Here is a 17787-nt window from a genome sequence, read left to right as displayed (position 1 = left end):
GAAAATATCTGAGGTGGCGCGGAACTTGCGTCCAGCTTAGTTCGGAGTTGCTAAGGCGTTTCGTTGCCCGGGTGCCTTAGGCAGCTGGCCAATCCGACTGATCTTGCACGATTTCGAGGGCAATCTGGGACACTGCATCTCGCAGGTGAATATCAAACGGAAATCTCTACGGCCCTGGAGCCTTTTCACCGACATTGGCCCAGCACTCGACAGTGTAGCCTAGAACGGATCTGATACCAACCGCGGTCGCCCACCGCCAGGTTGACATCTCAAACTTGCATAGCAAAATCGCAGAGTGACGGAGCAGAGTCTGTACATTTCAGAGCCGCTACCATGGATGCATTTTCAATCAGACATAATGACTGGGGAACCAACTTCCGTAGCAGTGCACTGCTCATAAGCCCCCCACCCATCCATTGCAAGCGGACACATTCATCATCGCTCAACACTACGTCATAAGGCAAACTCACACTCTGTTAGTTATCACTAGTATTTATAGATATGTCTGGGATTGTTCATGCCTTCACGGTTCTATTGATTTGACCGCCATTCCCTTCGATCGTCCGTTTTGCTCACCACTGGACTCGTTCGACCTGATACTCCAGTTTTCGCGTACAGCCATGGCACATATATTGATATTAGTAATATATAACGTCAAAGGCCTTGATCTGGAGGCATTTTATTGTGCGCTAAACGAGTTGGAGGGTTTGGAGCAGTGAAGACAGAGACAGATGACCTAGGGGAAAACTGTCAACCTGAGGAATGTGTGAATGCCGAGGTTGCTGAGGGGGATACTAGAGGAATTGTGTCGCATTTCTTAGCTTTTTGACTGTTGAATTACACATGGAACATAAGTTGGGCAGTTTGGATGATGGACCGTTGGCATGTTGATGAACGAGGTTGGCGATTAGCTGGGTAAGAGTATAATGGATGGCTACTCTCGGTGAGGGTTAACAAATAGCGTGGATGGAAACAGACCTCTGGGTTGCCAGTCGGGTGTTATTCACTAGGAAATCATGGCTCAGAGTAAAAAAAAAAAATAAAAAAAAAAAAAGAGAGAGATCGTGTTAAAATATCTTGACAATTGCATCGTTCAAAGATCAATGCTGGCGTCACATACGTAGGTATTCACACGGATTCGGCTTGCCACTTTCCATCTGCAAACGTACAACAGAATGATCAGGTCCTTCAAGCATGGTCGATACGAGTCGTGGGGCCTTCTATCGGTTGAGCGACGTCAATTGTCACTGCCCGGCCTAGAAAGAGCCATAACGTGGTACAGCATTTTAAACAGGCCGCCGTACGTTATATATCATCTCCTAGTCTGCATTTCTGGGCAGCCCTTGGGGCATCACGATGGCTTCGAACATGTCGACGCTGCCATCCGCGCAACTCTCCGCAAGTGGTATGATCCTCTTGCTGACGTTTCGTGGGCTACCTTGTGGTTACTCGTACGGTCAGCAGCATTGATTTCTTGGGATAGCCCAGTACTCGCCAGCTCCGATATGTCTTAGTCTAGAAACCCGTGGGTCAGAGTACCATTTGAGTTGCGCAACCTCCTCACCAGAGTTTATTTGCCCTATGACAGCAGACTTGCCTTCTTCACCCAGTAAACTAGTTTTGCTTTGGATCGTAGTTAATATCAGGAGTTCACGTAAAGAGTTACACAAGTCAATTGCCGTGCTGGTCTCACAAATAGCGATTGTGCGCAGGGAATGTGGTATTGTGTATGTCTTGGTTGAACTATGCTCGCCTGCCAAAAGAGGCGTTCGATCACACGTAGGACTATCCCTTGCGGCGATAATAATCCCGATCCTTATCACCTTCCTCCGTCTTGTCTGGCCCCAGTCTCGAGTAATCGCCTGGACCCTTGCAGTGATCCGGAACGTGCAAGCGCTTGTCCACCCGTGAGAGAAGAAAGATAGCCAAGATAATGACCTCGAGCACAAAATTGAAGCAATAAAATGCCGGCTTCGAATGGTACCAGGCCGGATCGGAAGCGAGACGTGCTGGCTGCCAAGAAGTTCCGGCCTTGAAGCCTGCAATGATGATCGCAAGACAGGTTGACGAGAGGACAACTAGGGACTTTGCTGCCATGCTACCTGTGCCGAAGGATTCCTGAGAGCAAGGTGTCGGTTTTAGGTACGCAACCATTACTATTATAAATGGCAGTATTGCGACCACAAGTATAAAAGTCGCGCTGGCGAGTGTGACATCTCGGATGGACTGCAGCGTTCGGACATTCGTCGTGTTGATGGAAATAACCAGCACAGTGATACCCATGATCAAGGTCCCGACAATAAGACAATATATTGCGTTGAAAGCTAGCTCAAGGGCCTTGTTCCACCCAAGTTGGGGCTTCTTGGCCCGAAAAATGCGCTGGGAGAAGATCAAGTTGACGATATAGACAATAATGATGCCGGCATTGTTGAATATCTGTGCCGCAATTGCCAGGCTTGGGTTTTTCGGAGTGGTTGCCCACGCAATTCGCATGGAACAAGTAACAACGCGTATTATGCAGAATACATTAAGCAGCCAGGTCATGAAGAATTTGTGACCTCGGCGTCGATTTGTCGTGAATATGGAGATGTGAAGTATCGCGCCGGCGAGGTAGAGGGATAGAAAGACGGCGGATATGGGCACGTCGAGCGTCACGGTTGGTACGCCACCAATTATGGCAGACTGTCCAAACCACAAGTTAGCATGCTTTTCATACTCTTTCAGTAATGGTGTCATAGCTACCGTTGATGAGGATAGGGAAGACATGGTGCCTGATTTGCCCTTGGGGCGACGAACTTTTATGATACAATCGAGCAAAGTAATCTTAAAATGAGTGATCAGATATACTTCTGCAACGTAAAATAGATTCAGCATCTCCAAGCTTCGAGAGACCATTCTCTTTATCCCTATAGTTTTCGGCCGAAAAAGATGTCCGCGGACAAGATTGGTCCGAGCGCTAGCGACCTTAGTGCTGAACAATTGAGTCAAGACTAACAGCCCATCTTATAATCGGTCTCCATATCAAGCTCCAGCCCGCCCAGGATCAGTTGGTCCAGCCTGAGAGCGATAACGCTGGGCTGACTCGCCATGGCCTGTTTCCTGCAAGAGTCGCCTGATGGAACTGATGCGAGTCAAACATGAGCATGACCGGCATCTCTGCGCCGCGAAAAGTGCGGAAGGGCACACGTTCGTGTATCGAGTGCCGACGGCGCAAGCTGCGATGCTCCTGGACATCGGACAGCGCTCGGGTGTGTCGAAGATGTGAAGAGAGGAGCCTCCAATGTGTCCCTCAGACCCTATCGTCTCCATCGTCGTCCCAGCCACCACAGTCAACGCGAGAGCGGGTGCAGTGGTTGGAACAACAGGTTGCCGGATTATCAAAGTCTGTTCAAGCCTTAGAGGAGAAACAAAATGGGCCCCCTCAGCTATCAAACGAAGTCTCACCGGCTTCTATATCCTATGGAGATGCCGTTGGTTCCGATATGTCAGAGTCTGAAGCTTCTATCCCTGATGCCGCAATATCCACGCAGCCAACGTATCTCGGCGCCCTGTTCAACAATAGCCTCATCAGTTCAGTGAATGAAATCAACGATGACCCCGGACGCAACCAGCCTCCATCACAATTGGCTGATACGGCTCGGGCTTTGCTGAGGCCACTGATACCTAGGAAGGAGGACCTTGCCGTCATAGCAAGCCGAGCCACCGGATGGCTCACGGTGCTAAACGACATCTTACCCATCGACTCTGCTGTCAAATCTGGCGACGAGATGCTGGCGCGGTATGACGAAGTCAATAGAGTGACGGCTGACCCTTTTACCCTGGCATCCTGGCTCATGATGGTTGCGCTGTCCGCCGAGCACAACCCCAGCATTGTTTTACGCACAGGATTACCAGGCAACGGATGCCGGGCTGGCTCGGAGTACTCTCGCCCGGTAGTGGATGCCGTAGAGAGGGCGATTATTTCCTGTGACCGGTTGATGACCACCGTCGAAGGCATCGAGGTGGCAATCCTCCTCGTCCGACTGCACATGACGCGCGGGAACTTCAAGAAGGGATTCCTGACGCTGCGGCGAGCGCTTGCGGTGGCAGAGCTGCTGGGCCTACCGCGCATGGTGAACGGACCAAAGGCAGCACTGTGGCGCTTCTTGTGCATCGCGGAGCGGTTTCAGAGCATGGTCCTGGCCTTCCCGTCCGCCACTCGCTACTATGGCGTCCAGAAGTCGGCGACGCTGTTCGACGACGGCGGACACCTCGTGCCGAGGGAATTCCTCTTTAGATTGTCGGATATCGCGGTCAACCTTGGGGGGCCGGGGGACCTACACAACAACTCCCCGTCTTTGGAAGAGCTGCAAAACACAGTTGAGAAGCTTGACCGAGATATCCTTGCTCTGGCAGCCCTGGCACCACCGACCTGGTGGACCGGGACGCGGTATCTCACTCCGCCCGAACGGTTTATGCAGTATCTCTACTACTATATCAGGATACGGATCCACCTACCGTTGGTGCTTCTGCGAAACACATCCGAACAGTCAAGACAGAGCCAGTCCATGTGTATAGAAAACTGCCGAGCCCTCCTGGAGGCGTACCTGGGGCTGTACACGCTGTTGCCGGAGGGCAACTTCATCCACTGGGTCATGAACTTGCAGACGTACACTGCATCCGTGGTCCTCGTGCTCGCGAACCACGCCGCATTCTCCTCCGACAGCGAGCAGAGAGTCTCGGGAGGACCGCAGCCACCCGCCGACAGGGACCTCTTAGCTCGGGTGCTCAACGCCATGGAACAGAACCTGTCCGAGTCGGGGCCCGACATATCCAAGCAGGCAATCACCAGCATCAGGGCGCTCACGCAGCTACTGGAAAAGGGGGATGCGGCCTCGGACCTGGGAGACATGATGCTCAGCGTGCCCCTGTTAGGCAAACTTCACGTTCGGCGCAAGAGGGCTAGTGAAAGCCAGGGGATACCGGAAGAAGCTATACAAGGGAATCCTGCGTTGTCTCTCCCAGACGATGTTTTCCAGGACTTCGAAACAGCTCCTTTCTCTTGGTCGGTCGAGGAAGCCTACGACCTATTCTTTTATGAGCCCACTCAGTTTTGAAGCTTGTAGACTTACATTACACAACATTCTCTTACTCGGAGAGTGAACACAATTCCGCAGACGCGTGGACAATCGTAGTCGAACCCTCCTGACCCTGTGACAGCACACTCTGCTATGCCATATATAAACATTTCAAGGCACGATCACATGAGTCAGAACCGCACAAGAGTTTAGTAGATGGTCGTCCCATTATCTAGCCACTCTGAGGCATTCCAGGCATCTACGAAGTGTTGCGTCTATTGCGCTGGCTCCTCGAGCCTTCATATTTCCCCTATTTGGTAAATACACGATGGACTTTTCCCCTCCAATCCCCCGTGACACATGGAAAAAGAAAAAGGAAAGAAGATGAAAAACGCTTTCTAACCACACTGCCTGTGTTGTGTGCCTCCGCTTATACATGCGGGAATTGGCTCGAGGCGATCTTGGCAGCAGGGTGAGACGGCCCGGGCACCAGAGCAGATCAGAATGTCGCTCGAACTCCGAATGTCTCGAATATTTTTTTTTGCGGGCCTCAAAATTCCCGAGTACCATGAGGAAAAATACAATGCTGTACAAATGCCGCCTTGACGGGTCTGGTGCGCGATCGGCCGCCCAGAAAAGTCACCATCCAAATCCTGTCTGCGTCCCATGCCACTCCGGACTTCTTCTCAAAGGTTGGCATGGGAAATGCGGCGTACTGAACAAGGTGTTGGCCGTGTTGGTGTGCTGTAGAGTGATGTTGCTGGGATTGATCGCTTGTGCAACCACAACAGGATACACTATCTTGAGGCATTCTGGGAGAGTCACGGTGGGACAAAGGCGCTCATACCTCCCACTCCTCCTCGACCTCGTCAGCAGTCTCCTCAGGAGTAAGGGCTGCGAATGAGGAGTTGCTGCTCAGGGCAGGCTTCGACTTGGAGTAGCCGCCGTTCACTGGGGCCTTAGCGACAGGAGCGGGCGCAGCCGAAGGAGTCGCCTGAGCGGCAGGGGCATCGGCAGTCTCGAGGCCCTTCTTACCCTTCTTGCCCTTCTTGCTGGTGACCTCATTCCAGGCGGAGGAGTCCTCCAGCACCTGAGCGAACTGCTCCTCCTCGGAGGGCAGAGAAGACATCCAAGAGTCTGAGCGTTCCTTGGTGGCCGCGGCAGCAGGCTTGGGCGTCGAAAGGTTTGTGCTCTCGGCAGCTGGCTTCTGCTCGAAAGTGTCGAGGGGCTGGACGGTCTTCTCACCGTTCGACTTTGCGACCCAGGGGGAGTTGTTGGCCAAGAAAGCCGATCCGTCCTTGGCGGGGCGGCCCTCGGCGACACGAGCACGGCGTCGCTGGGCCTCCTCCAGCTTCTTGCGCTCTGCTTCCTCCTGCTCTCTCTCGAGCTTCTTGCGCTCGGCCTTCAGGCGGTTCTGTCGCTGCTTCTTGGACTCGACGACCTCGGGGGCCTTAGCCTTCTTCTGCTGGGTCTTGACCGAGTCGGTGTCGGTGAGCCGCAGGACCGAGGGGCCAGGGGCAGCGGCCTCGAGCATGTCCGAGACACCGGTGCTGTCTGCAGCCGGTACGACAGGGGACGCGGCAGATGACAGGTCGTCGTCGGCATCGCCGGTTGTGGAGGAGGGCGAAGAGGCATTGGCAACCGGGGTGTCGGCCTCTTGTGCCCGCGACTGCTTGACCGACTTCTGCTTCTTCTTCTCCGACTTCTGGGCGGTGAATTGGTGGCCAGACTTGAGCTTGGAGAAGGACTGGGCAAAGTCCTGGTTCGCGCGGGCCTCGTCTCGCTTGGCCGCAGCTTCGGCCTCGGGATCGTAGCTTCGACTCGGGGTCGGTGCTGTCTCGCTCGAGGGGGCCTTGGGCTTGGGCTTCTGCTTGAGCGACTTCTCAGCCTTCTTGGTCATGGCAGCAGTCGCCGATGCCACATCACGGCCAAGGTCGGCGACATGCTTGCCGGCCTGGCCAGCGGCGGCTCTCGCATTGCCCTGTCTGCCCTGGTTGTTGCGCTGGTAGTTCAGGTAGACCAGGACACCCAGGCCACCCAGCAGTGCATATCCACCAATGGTGGTCAGGCTGAAGACGCTGGAATCGTGCTCCATGATGGGCAGATTGCGTACGGTCGACGATGAGCGTGGATTGTGCGATGGGCCCAGGTCAAGGCTCAATGGGTAAAGGGGCCTTTGAACTGGTCCGAGCTAGAACGGCACGCAGGGCGACGCTCCAGGTGAGTATAGGGACGATCGCCGACGGGGAGGAACGGTCAGGACGTCGGCGATGGACTGAGTGACAGGCTTGATTGCACGGCTATTGCCAGCAGCACGAATCGGCGACGGCGACTGGGGACAGGGTCAAGCGTACAAAGGGGCCGGAGTGAGAGGTGATGTGAAGTAAAGTGAAGCGTGGTCACAGTGTAGCGTGAGATCGGCGGTAGCTTGACGGTAATTAGCTGTGTGGGGAAGTTCTGGAGGCCAAGCAAGCCCGCCCGACTACCTATTGGCGCTTCTAAGTAGGGGACGGCGATGGCGATGGGGGGCCTGGGGGGTGGGAGATAAGTTAGGTGAATCTATCTAGGCAGAAACACGAGGACGACGGTGACTTCTTCGAGTTGGATGTGATGACTTGTGATGAGCCTGTGACTGAGGCCGACAAGAGTAGTTAAGCCGAAAGGGGATGTGAACTTTGCGTTGACCGGACGAGATGGAAATCAGGTGAACGGCAGCTCTGGTGGTGGTCGCCAGCACTGGACATTTGGATGTCTTGTCTTGGCATCAAGCCGACCTCAATGATTGAACAGGTGGCCACTGTGTCGGAGCAAAGGTGTCCGTCCGGGGGGGTGGAGGGAGTGCAGGGAGTGCAGGGAGTGCGTGGGCAGTCCGACGGAGGGCCAGAAGGGCCAGAGGGGCGCCAAGGGGAGGGTTATCAAGGTGTCGGGTGTGTGTGTGTGTGTGTGTGTGTGTGTGGGTGGGTGTTGGGTGCTGGGTGGGTGGGCAGCCGAAACCGAGATGCACGAAACGCCCGTGGTCCACTTATGAAAAGTACTATGTAATAGCTCCAGGAACTAATACCCCGAGTCTGGGAGACGGCTACACAGTCGGTCCAGTCGTGCCCGTCTGCCCGTCTGCCCGTCCCGGCAGCTGTCCAGTGTCTTGACTGGCCCATGGGCATGGGAGCCTTTTCATCACGAGCAAAGAAATGGCCGGCCGGCCATAAGACGCTCGGTTGAGGCTTGCCGTAGCCCAGTTGCGCTAATTGGATCTACGCTTCCATGGATCTTCCATAGGCAACCCCCCTGATGCGACCCTGAAGATCTAGAAAAGGCAGTTCGCAGCCAGGCGCCTGCGGTGCTCGTGCCATGTCAATTGCACAGAAGTGTTTGTCCGTCCACCCATCGATCCACGCGCAAGCTTCCATGACAGTGGACAAGGCAACCAACCGCATGGAGCAGACCAAGGTGCTTTTGCCCTTGAACTCTGTAGGACCCCCCTGAGTTCAAGTGCTCCGTCTGATCAGAGGGTCGTCTCGGCCAATACGCGCCTGAGCTTCCGGCAGCAAATGGAGAGCGGCTATTATATGAAGCAAGACGTGCATCAGGTACGGCATGTCTTTTTCCTGGCACTGAGACCGGCTCCTTCGATGCAGCACCGCTATAAACAATAGAGTCCCATTGCGGTTTGAAGGGGCGCTGAAAGGTCGCTATAGCCGCGGGCTCAGCATGTCAAATAGCTGGTGGCTAAGGTAGTAAGTGGCTCTTGATCGATTCTTGCCTGCGCCAAAGGCAGCGAAGAAGCAAGCATATGCAAGCTGCTCTGGGTGACGGAGACCAGCTGAAAATCTGCGAGCACTTCCTATAATCACCATATCCACGGCTTGGCTGTGCAATTACAAATAACAGTCCTCAAAGGCCAATCGGCAGCTCAATTGTCGCTCAGACGTAAACTGTGCTTCAGTCACTAAGACACTGGTGCAATCAGGCCAATTGAGACCCCTATGAGGGTATCGGCGACTTCCACCAACCTCCAAAAGAGGGGAATGGCAGCTCTACTACCCAGGTGCTTAGGTATTAGACCAGCCCAGCACACGCGACTTGGCCTAAGCGGACCAGAGCCGAAACTGCCAATCTGCTATTCTCCTTGAGCGGCGAAGATCAGTGTGCATATTGTCCAATTAATACTCCTCGCGCGGTCTTCGCTGGTCACCGGTGGCCAAGGGCGGAGTTAAACTGGGGCTGCCCTTATCAACGGGGAGCTTTCGCACTAGCTACGGCCTCAACCAGTCCTGTCAGCCTCGCCGCCGCCGCCGCATTACTACTGAGCATAAAGATCCGTCTTGGACTGCATTCCCTAGTGCACAGTCTTCGTGATCTTCCTTGAGACCGGCTTACAGGTCCTACGCGTACATCATCTTATTACCGTGGGTTATTATATCTTGGTCGAAGCAGTGCTTAGAACGACGGCATCTCAAAGAGGGGTAAATCGCAGCCATGGCGCCCAAGAGTCGAGTTATCTTCGACACTGATCCAGGCATGTCATATGAACACCCGCGGAAGAATTAAGAATGCCACCATGATAACACGAGAGAGCAGGTGTCGATGACATGCTGGCCATGCTTCTGGCTCTGGCCGCGTCGCCCGAGGAGCTGGAACTTGTCATGATCTCCGTCACTTACGGAAACGTCCCGCTGAAGAGCTGCCTGACCAATGTCGTTTCCATGTTCCACGTGCTCGACAAGGAACTGGAATGGCGGAGATCCCAGGGTAAGCCTGAAGGCTTCGGCGGACTGAAGGCGTACAAACCCATTGTTGCCATTGGACCCGAGCATGCTCTGGAAGAAGAGATTCTTATGGAGGACGGGTTTCGTGAGTCGCAAACCGCCCACCCCTGAAGTCGGTCGCGAAGAGGCTTACAAGTATGGCAGACGGTACTGACGGTCTGCACGGCGTTCATGAGGCTGTAAGCATCCCAGATTTTTATGGCATGTATGAGCAGGCTAACCAACGTGGCAGCATCCCCACTTGAGCCCAGAGGAGACGTGGAAATCTCTCTTCGAGGATGGTGTGCCTCGCCCAGATGAGGACCCCTCCTATTACACCTACTTCACCCCTTCCAAGACCCCAGCACATAAGGAGATCTTGCGAATCTTGAAGGAGGAGCCCGAAAACACAATCACCATCTGCTCGGTCGGTCCCATGACCAACCTGGCCCTTGCCGCTGCGGAAGACCCCGAGACGTTTCTCCGCGCCAAGGAGATTTGCGTGATGGGTGGTGCGGTCGAGGTTCCCGGCAACATCACTCCGGTTGCCGAGTTCAACACCTACGCCGATGCGATCGCCACGGCCAGAGTCTTCGCTCTGACCTCAGCCGTCCCGTCCTCGACCATGCCGGTCGTCCCGCAGAAGATCGCCAACCTCCCAGCATACCCGGAGAAGCTGTCGAAGCGTTTGAACCTGACTCTGTTCCCTCTAGATATCACTACACCGCATCTCCTGAACAGGGGATACTTTTTCGACACCGTTACCCCTCACGTGAAGGAAGGCAGCCCGTTGGCAACGTGGATCAACCACATAATGGGAGGCGTCTTCCGCCAGATCGAAAGGATGGTTGGGGACGATCCCGAGCCGGGGCTGTCGCTGCACGACCCCCTGACCGTGTGGTACCTTCTCACCATAGACGACCCGGCTTGGAAGCTGGCCAAGAATGCGCCTGAGGATATCCGCGTTGAGACGTCCGGACAGTGGACGCACGGAATGCACGTCGGAGACCTGCGAGGCCGTAAGAGAGCCCCGGGAGCCGGGTCGGCCGTCGGCGTCTCGGGCGACACTGTTGCCATTGACGAGATCCCCGGCGACGAATTCGGATGGCTCAGCGCCAAGCGAGGCAACAGGATCAACAGGCTGGCCGAGAGCCCGGGTTTCGAGAAGTGCGCACCCGATTTGATGAGCCGCCTCTTTGGCTAGACGCGCCGGGCGAGGAGAGGCGAGCCACGATGTGCAAGTTTTGTCATCCCATTTTATGTAGCAAACCATAGAAGTGTCAGCAAGACGCAACACAGGTGGTATCATTTAGGCAAAGCATACCCTACTCGAACTCAGAATGCCAACTCCTCAGCGGGAAAATAAAATAAAATGCCAGTCACCTCTCCCAACGCCGTTGTATGCAAGTCGGAACGTTTATCCCTCGGCGTGCCGTATTGATGTCCCTCATCCTCGACCTCGATCCCGGTTTCTTCCCCTCTAAATGTGTTTCGTGGTTCCGATCGCCGCGCCCTTGACGTCCGACCACCTGATCTTGTCGTCCAGCTCCTCGTCCACCAGCCCTACAACACTGACATTGTCGCCTCGCACGATGTAGAGACCAAGGGGGACTTCTTGCGATGGCTCGTCGCTCTCTGGGGTCTGGATCACGCGTTCAATGGCGCTCGACAGGACCTAGATGTGGGCGCGCCCCCGTTAGTGTATGTGCTGCAGGCGAGAGTGCGCCCAGGGCTGCGTTGGGACCCGAGCTTGTATTTGCGTACCAGGTTTGTCAATTGGTCGAAACTCTCGAGCTTGCCGACGAGGATGCGCGAGTCCAGCGTCATGACGCACACCTTCTCTACCCAGCTGTCAGAATCGGGGCTGTAAGTTGAGGCTCGGCATGGGTAACTGCGAGGGCGGCCCGGGGGCCCGGGTTGGACTTACTGTTGATGTAGCTGGCGAGATGCGACATGTTGGGCGATTTCCGCGGTTGACCGCACGGAAGCAGGCAGGAGGTGCAGTGTCGCGTTGGGTCGTTGGAGGTCAATGTCCACGGATGAAGAATGCGCGTCACGTCACAAGGCTGAACCGAACGGCAGAGCTGCTTCTACCTAACTCAACTCTGGCGTCGCATTGGAAGCTCGGGTCTTGGAAGGCTAAGGGCTGGTGCCAACACCCGCAAGCCCATTGGGTCAGCGGATTAAACACCACCCGACCCTCCGCCCCCCGCCAGCTAGATGACTTCCAACTGTGCAGACGGGCACCACGGCCCACGTGCCAGGGACGGATCAGGTCGCCTAACGCAACGGGGATGCGGGAACGGAGACCCCGTTGCAAGTCGGCACCGAGTGCAACGGTTCACTTGGCCCGACATCTTCATATTTGGAACACACCGGTACTGTTCGTCCATGACGGCACTGAGGCCATCAAGATGACAGGCTGCTGCTAGCCCCTATACTCACGTTGGTGCGTTTAGGACTGGCCCATGCAGGATCTCGTAAAGCAGGTACCGCCGGCTCCAGCAGGGTTCATCGCATCTTGCCTCTCGCGGAAGCTTAGCCTAGAACAGGGTCGACTGGAGATCCGACCCAAACATCTCTGAGGGGATAGGCTGCCTCTTGTCCTTCGTCTCCAATCATTCGGCTGATCACCCTGGTCCGTGTTGGAAACAACGCGGGCACACAGGGCGTCCACCGCGGACCTGTTTCACTAGATTGGATGCACAGCTTGGGATGCCAAGACGATTGGCTGCCGTCAGCTCCTTGAGCCGCCACTAGGCTCCCCCACATCCACTCAATCCATACCTCCGTAGCTTCGTTATAGCACAGAGTCAGGAGAAAACCGCCTCCCACTCACGACTCGGGCTCCCTCTAGGAGCGCTAGTCATTGTAGATGGACGGTCAGGTAAGTACAATGGCCACATCAGAGACGAATAAGTACCTGCCTGTGCAACGGCTTCTTGCTTTTGACTTTTGCTTTGCATCTCATCCAACGGCCCCCGGCTCTCACCAACAACTCTCGAGTCACTCCCTTTCTTTGTCATTCACTCATTCAGTTGGTCTGGTCCCCACTGTTCATTGTTACTATACAAGCGCTGTCGAACAACGGCCCCCATTGACTCGTCGTCTGTTGGTGCGATCCGCAACAAAGCTTAAATTTCTGAGTGCTGCTATATCTTGAGGTCCTCGTCCAGTCCTGAGAAGGCTTCCTCTATTATACAGCATACTTCACTCACTTTCTCTACTTTCAAAATCACATCACAAAGGATCGTTTGATACGACCAAATCACTCTTTGCCTCACACATTCTATACGAGCAAGCCTCTTATACCTGATACCCATCTCCAAATTTCACCATGAAGACCGTTCAGATCGCAACTGCTCTCCTGCTGGCCGGCTCGGCCGCCGCCGCCCCAACCAACTGTGCTCGATCATCTACGACCGATGCTACAGCCGCCGCCCTGGTGGCCCAGATCGCCCCGGCCGCTGCCTCAGCCACCTGCTCCCCGACTGATGAATGCCGCACGGCAGCCCAGGCCGGGCCCCTGTTAGAGCAGGCCATGAAGGACTACAACATCACCTCGGCCGGCGAGAAGGCGGGCGTCTACGCGCTCATGGCCTTCGAGTCCGTCAACTTCGAGTACAAGCACAACGTGTCGCCCGGCCGCCCGGGCCAGGGCACCGCCAACATGCAGATGTTCAACTACAACCTTGAGTACGCCAAGTCGATCCCGGCACTCGCCGGCGAGGTTGGCAAGGTGGGCAGCACGGACACGGACGCCGGCAAGAACGCCGTGCTGGCGCTCGTCACCGACGACAAGTACAACTTCGGCTCCGGCCCCTGGTTCCTCGTGAACCACTGCGCCAATGTCCGGTCCACGCTGGCCGCCGGGACCGACGCGGGCTTCGCCGCCTACATGCAGTGCGTCGGTGTCTCGGTGACGGAGGACCGCAACGCCTACTGGCAGCGGGCCAAGGCGGCTTTCGGTCTCTAAGCAAGGCCCGGTCGCCTTATGACGTGAGGCGTTACCCCATTTGCATGCACATAGCTTTGACACAACTAAAAGAGAAAAATAAAAACCCTTGTACATATCAAAATAAATCGTCCTGAAATTGTGTTGATCCCCTATATAGAGATTGAACGTAGATCTTGTATGTAAGCTAATACGCCATACTGTCCATCTTACCACCCCTTCCCTTAATTGTCTTTTCGCCGCTCCTCTCCATCAACTCTGCCAAGTATCAGAGACCGCGGCCTCAGCTGCGGTGCACGACGTCGGCACCGTGTACGTATGGTTGGGGTCGGCCTCCCAGGTCACGGCGCCACTGCTGGACACCAGGATGTACTTGTACTGGACGGTGGCGCCGGGCGTGAACCGGACGGTGCCAGTCCAGACGGGCCGCGCCGTCGTGTACGACGCCGCGCTCAGCGCCACGGCCTTGCTGGTGTCCCAGCTCCCGAGGGCGGCAACGTTTCCTACGCTGTGAGGGGCGGCGAGAGTGGGCCGAGAGTCAGACAAGCAAACAAGGGCACACGGGGATAGATACACAAAAGGGGGAGGCGGAGCGGGAGTTTCAGATGGGAAGGAGGGCGAGCAGCGTGATAATGAACTTGGGGAAGCTGTACATCTTGATGATCTCGCCGTAGTTAGTAGATTTCGTCTCGGTGAATGTGACGGGCACCGTAGAGCACGCAGTTGCAGCTGTTATACTCGTTAGTCTTTGATAGCAAGTATTGGAGAGCCCCCTATTCGAACTCCGATGAGGGCAAAAGAGATGTGGAGGCTGTACGTACTTCCCGCCGGGGCAGTAGCCGTTGTTGTGCCTGCTTAAATAGTAAGCCAAAAATTTCAATGATAACAATATGGAACTTGGAGCGCTTTATGGGAGTGACCTACCACCAGAGCCCGTACATAAACCATAAGAGGATGGTAGCAGAACGACAGGGGCTGGCCCGACTGCGAGGGTCAGTCTACCGCTACTGTCTGCAGTATACGATGTACAGCTGATGGCATCGACCAGGGCCTGAGATGCAGTGAAGCCGCTGAGGCTAACAGAAGAGCTGGAGCTGCCACCAATATTAGTGAAGACCCCGACAACGTCCCCCTTCTTCATCGCTATCACGTGTGAGTCCGAGTATAGGGGGTTTGCCTGATACGAGATATAGGCAGTGCTCTTGGAGATGGCGGTGCTGCGGATCTTGTTCACGGCTGTGATAAACTTGTACAGCGCTGAGTTGGTGTTGTAGCCCGAAGTCCAGAGCGGCTCTCGGTTGTTCGGGTCGGCACCGCCAGAGTATTGCTGTTCCTGGCCATAATAGATGATCGGAATACCTTTAGAAAGTAGTAAGCACTAATCCAGGAGGAAGCACCACAGGGAAATGCACCATCAGCTAGTACTGTGAATGCGATCGCCTAAGCCCTCGTTAGTACAGTCAAAAGAGAGAGTCCCGCATTGCTCGTACATTCTTGATCAAGTTCTGAGGCGAACTAGTCAGCTTCCTATTGCAAAAATACCTGGTACATCACATACCACGTCACTAGTCAACGAAGCGAATCGGACTTGATCATGATTCTCCATGAAAGATCCCATGGTACTCGTTTTCACTGACTAGAGTCAGTACAGCATCGTATCCGACACAACAATCACTCACTGGAACCCTTCATCGTATTGATACCACTAACCAGGTCGCTGATCGAACCAGAAGAGGACTGGAAAGCCCGCGTGATCCAATAGTATCTACTACCAAGTTAGAACGCGCCAGGCAATCCCGTAGGGCAATACAACTGACACCGGGTAGTTCACGAGACCACTTATGTAATTGAGCCAGTCGGGGAACTTGCTCGGATCGCCATCATACACCTGTGTAGAGTTTCGATCAGTTTTCTTGCCGCACTTATAGGGCGACTTATTCTACGAACCTCTCCCATGTTGTAAACTCCTGAAGCCGAGACCCAACCCGGCCAAAAGTCTTTTTCGATATGCTTTGTGCTGTCCATGCGCAGCCCGTCGATACCATATTTCGAGATGAGCGGAGTGATCCAGTCGTTCCACGTGCTGCGGATACTGGTGTCTTCAGTCTTCAGATCCGGAAGGCTAGGCGACGACAGGACCTGCCAACAAGTGATCACTGAGTTGTCATCATTGTAGTTGATGTCACATGGCGAGTGGAAGTCGCTCTGCGAGTTGAACGGGTTGTAGATGCTATAGTCGACACTGCTGGCGGCGTTGGGAGAGCCCATGTGGTTGGTGACAACGTCAACCATGAGATACTGCGGTAGGTGTCAGTACTCGGCCAATGCACAGCGTATGGGTATATTCCTACCATGCCGCGATTATGCAGAGCATCTGCTAGGGCTTTCAGATCATCTCCGCTTCCGAAATTCGAGTTCACCGTTGTGATATCTTGGGCCCAATATCCATGGTAAGATGTACTATGCAAAGATTAATCAGCATTCAATCCGAAAGGAGCAGCTACAATCGCTAGTACATACCCGCCTGAACCTTCGAGAATGTTGGTGACAACAGGCGAGATCCATATCTAATACTGCGTCAGATCGGAGCCTACTATAAAATGTTACTGACTTACGGCAGTGAATCCCATACCCTGGATATAGTCCAGGTGGTTGATGATTCCCCTCCATGTTCCACCACAATACCGAGTCAAGTCGCAGCTAGCCGTCGTCGAGCCATCCGTTCGAGCAAACCGGTCGGTCACGATCTGGTAGATGGACTGTTTCTGCCAGTCTGCGGTGCTCAGACCTTGAGTGGCCGCAGCCCAAAGAGCAGACAACAGATAAGTTGACTTCATTCTGCTACCTGAGAGGCCGGGTACCTGATGAAAAGACGAGCTGGATTTTCAGACTAGCACGGGCGAGCGGCAAGATCCTAAGCACGAGTCGATGGCCTTATAGTCATAACTGATAGGTCAAGCGTAGAAGATGAAGGTCCGAATCTAGTCCCACAATTGTGCTCCATGGACGACACACGCCGTAGCTGCCCTGATTACTATGAGTGGTCGATCGAATCACAATGGGACAGGGACCACTGTTCTCTATGCAATGACGCGCGGTGCGTGCAGCCTGTCTACATCCAGAGCCATGGCATCCAGGAGTAGAAGAAGAGAGCGGGCCGCCTAGTTGCGTGCAGTCTGCAAAAAAAAGAATGTACAATTTACTAGTACTCGCACTGGTATACAGTCACGAGCCCGGAGTAGCAAAGGACGCCAAGATCTTTCAGGTTAATGAAGCCAAACTGCTTGAGTTGGGCCCGGGCCTTAGCCCGCTCGGGAAGTGGTGCGACGTCAGGCCTACCCAGTTGAGTGCACCGCCCGCCCGCCTCCAAAACTCCGCCCTGCTGCATCCACCTGCCCGAGGCCGGGGCCTGCCGGCATTGGGTCTCCAGGGCCGGTATCGTGACCGAGAAAAGGGCCGACTTTGCTAGGCCCGCATGCTCTGGCATCCTCTTGGGTGGCATTATGTGGGGTACGCAAGACGACAATGCAAGACGCACGCCCGAGCTGTCAAAAAGAAGCCACTGTATCTATTGCACGTGGTTGCCCTGGGCAGATGACGTCGAGTCTCTCCTAGAGCGGCTGCTGTAGCTTTTACTAGGTTTCATGTGGCAAGCGGCCAGTGTTCTTCTGAGAGAGCAGTGTTGCAAGTATATCACCAAAATGCATTCATAAAATCTGACTTGACTAGTTACATGTGATGCTACCTATCCCCCACCGAGAGCTCAAGGTTTGGAGATGCCCCTGCGAACGAATGAGGTACCTCGATACTCCTCAGTGTGTGACTGCTCGCCAAACCTCGCTGCTCGTTGCCACTCGTTCCACCTCGAATCAATTTGCGCAAATGTCGCAAGACGAGGCCAAGATGTTGCTCGACTGCGGCAAGTTCTCCGCACCGTTAATAGTCTCTCGGCTGTCTAGGTTAGTGTGTGCTGGGGTAGATTTCCGGGGTAGCGATCCCGGGGTAGCTAGTTGGGCCGTTTAGTGTAGGA

General features: G+C 54.7%; 8 protein-coding genes across 8 annotated transcripts; 3 read left to right on the top strand and 5 right to left on the bottom strand.

Moving 5' to 3' along the window:
* Positions 1–1785: 1785 nt before the first annotated feature.
* On the bottom strand, positions 1786–2766 carry JN550_003279 (uncharacterized protein; the record flags this gene model as incomplete). Its single annotated transcript, XM_049314665.1, has 1 exon — positions 1786–2766. One exon carries the CDS (start codon positions 2764–2766, stop codon positions 1786–1788), a length of 981 nt encoding a protein of 326 aa, XP_049174470.1.
* A 371-nt stretch (positions 2767–3137) lies between these two features.
* Positions 3138–5096, top strand: JN550_003278 (uncharacterized protein; the record flags this gene model as incomplete). The annotated part of the gene is made up of 1 exon (XM_049314664.1): positions 3138–5096. One exon carries the CDS (start codon positions 3138–3140, stop codon positions 5094–5096), a length of 1959 nt encoding a protein of 652 aa, XP_049174469.1.
* An 802-nt stretch (positions 5097–5898) lies between these two features.
* Positions 5899–7152, bottom strand: JN550_003277 (uncharacterized protein; the record flags this gene model as incomplete). Its single annotated transcript, XM_049314663.1, has 1 exon — positions 5899–7152. One exon carries the CDS (start codon positions 7150–7152, stop codon positions 5899–5901), a length of 1254 nt encoding a protein of 417 aa, XP_049174468.1.
* A 2494-nt stretch (positions 7153–9646) lies between these two features.
* JN550_003276 (uncharacterized protein) lies at positions 9647–11006 on the top strand (the record flags this gene model as incomplete). The annotated part of the gene is made up of 3 exons (XM_049314662.1): positions 9647–9908; positions 9968–10002; positions 10056–11006. The coding sequence occupies 3 exons, from the start codon at positions 9647–9649 to the stop codon at positions 11004–11006; spliced, it is 1248 nt and encodes a 415-aa protein (XP_049174467.1).
* Positions 11007–11282: 276 nt separating this feature from the next.
* JN550_003275 (uncharacterized protein) lies at positions 11283–11757 on the bottom strand (the record flags this gene model as incomplete). The annotated part of the gene is made up of 3 exons (XM_049314661.1): positions 11283–11477; positions 11567–11643; positions 11730–11757. The coding sequence occupies 3 exons, from the start codon at positions 11755–11757 to the stop codon at positions 11283–11285; spliced, it is 300 nt and encodes a 99-aa protein (XP_049174466.1).
* Positions 11758–13139: 1382 nt separating this feature from the next.
* JN550_003274 (uncharacterized protein) lies at positions 13140–13778 on the top strand (the record flags this gene model as incomplete). The annotated part of the gene is made up of 1 exon (XM_049314659.1): positions 13140–13778. The coding sequence occupies one exon, from the start codon at positions 13140–13142 to the stop codon at positions 13776–13778; it is 639 nt and encodes a 212-aa protein (XP_049174465.1).
* A 231-nt stretch (positions 13779–14009) lies between these two features.
* Positions 14010–16594, bottom strand: JN550_003273 (uncharacterized protein; the record flags this gene model as incomplete). Its single annotated transcript, XM_049314658.1, has 13 exons — positions 14010–14265; positions 14411–14486; positions 14579–14608; positions 14682–15116; positions 15170–15197; positions 15248–15262; positions 15316–15389; positions 15437–15522; positions 15575–15645; positions 15705–16055; positions 16109–16217; positions 16278–16324; positions 16373–16594. 13 exons carry the CDS (start codon positions 16592–16594, stop codon positions 14010–14012), a joined length of 1800 nt encoding a protein of 599 aa, XP_049174464.1.
* Positions 16595–16959: 365 nt separating this feature from the next.
* Positions 16960–17259, bottom strand: JN550_003272 (uncharacterized protein; the record flags this gene model as incomplete). Its single annotated transcript, XM_049314657.1, has 1 exon — positions 16960–17259. The coding sequence occupies one exon, from the start codon at positions 17257–17259 to the stop codon at positions 16960–16962; it is 300 nt and encodes a 99-aa protein (XP_049174463.1).
* Positions 17260–17787: the final 528 nt, after the last annotated feature.

Source organism: Neoarthrinium moseri (assembly GCF_022829205.1).
Source record: "Neoarthrinium moseri strain CBS 164.80 chromosome Unknown scaffold8_Wmoseri_CBS_16480, whole genome shotgun sequence".
Lineage (NCBI taxonomy): Eukaryota > Fungi > Ascomycota > Sordariomycetes > Amphisphaeriales > Apiosporaceae > Neoarthrinium > Neoarthrinium moseri.
Note: the sequence above shows the minus strand (reverse complement) of the source record. Positions and strands in the feature narration are given on the sequence as shown.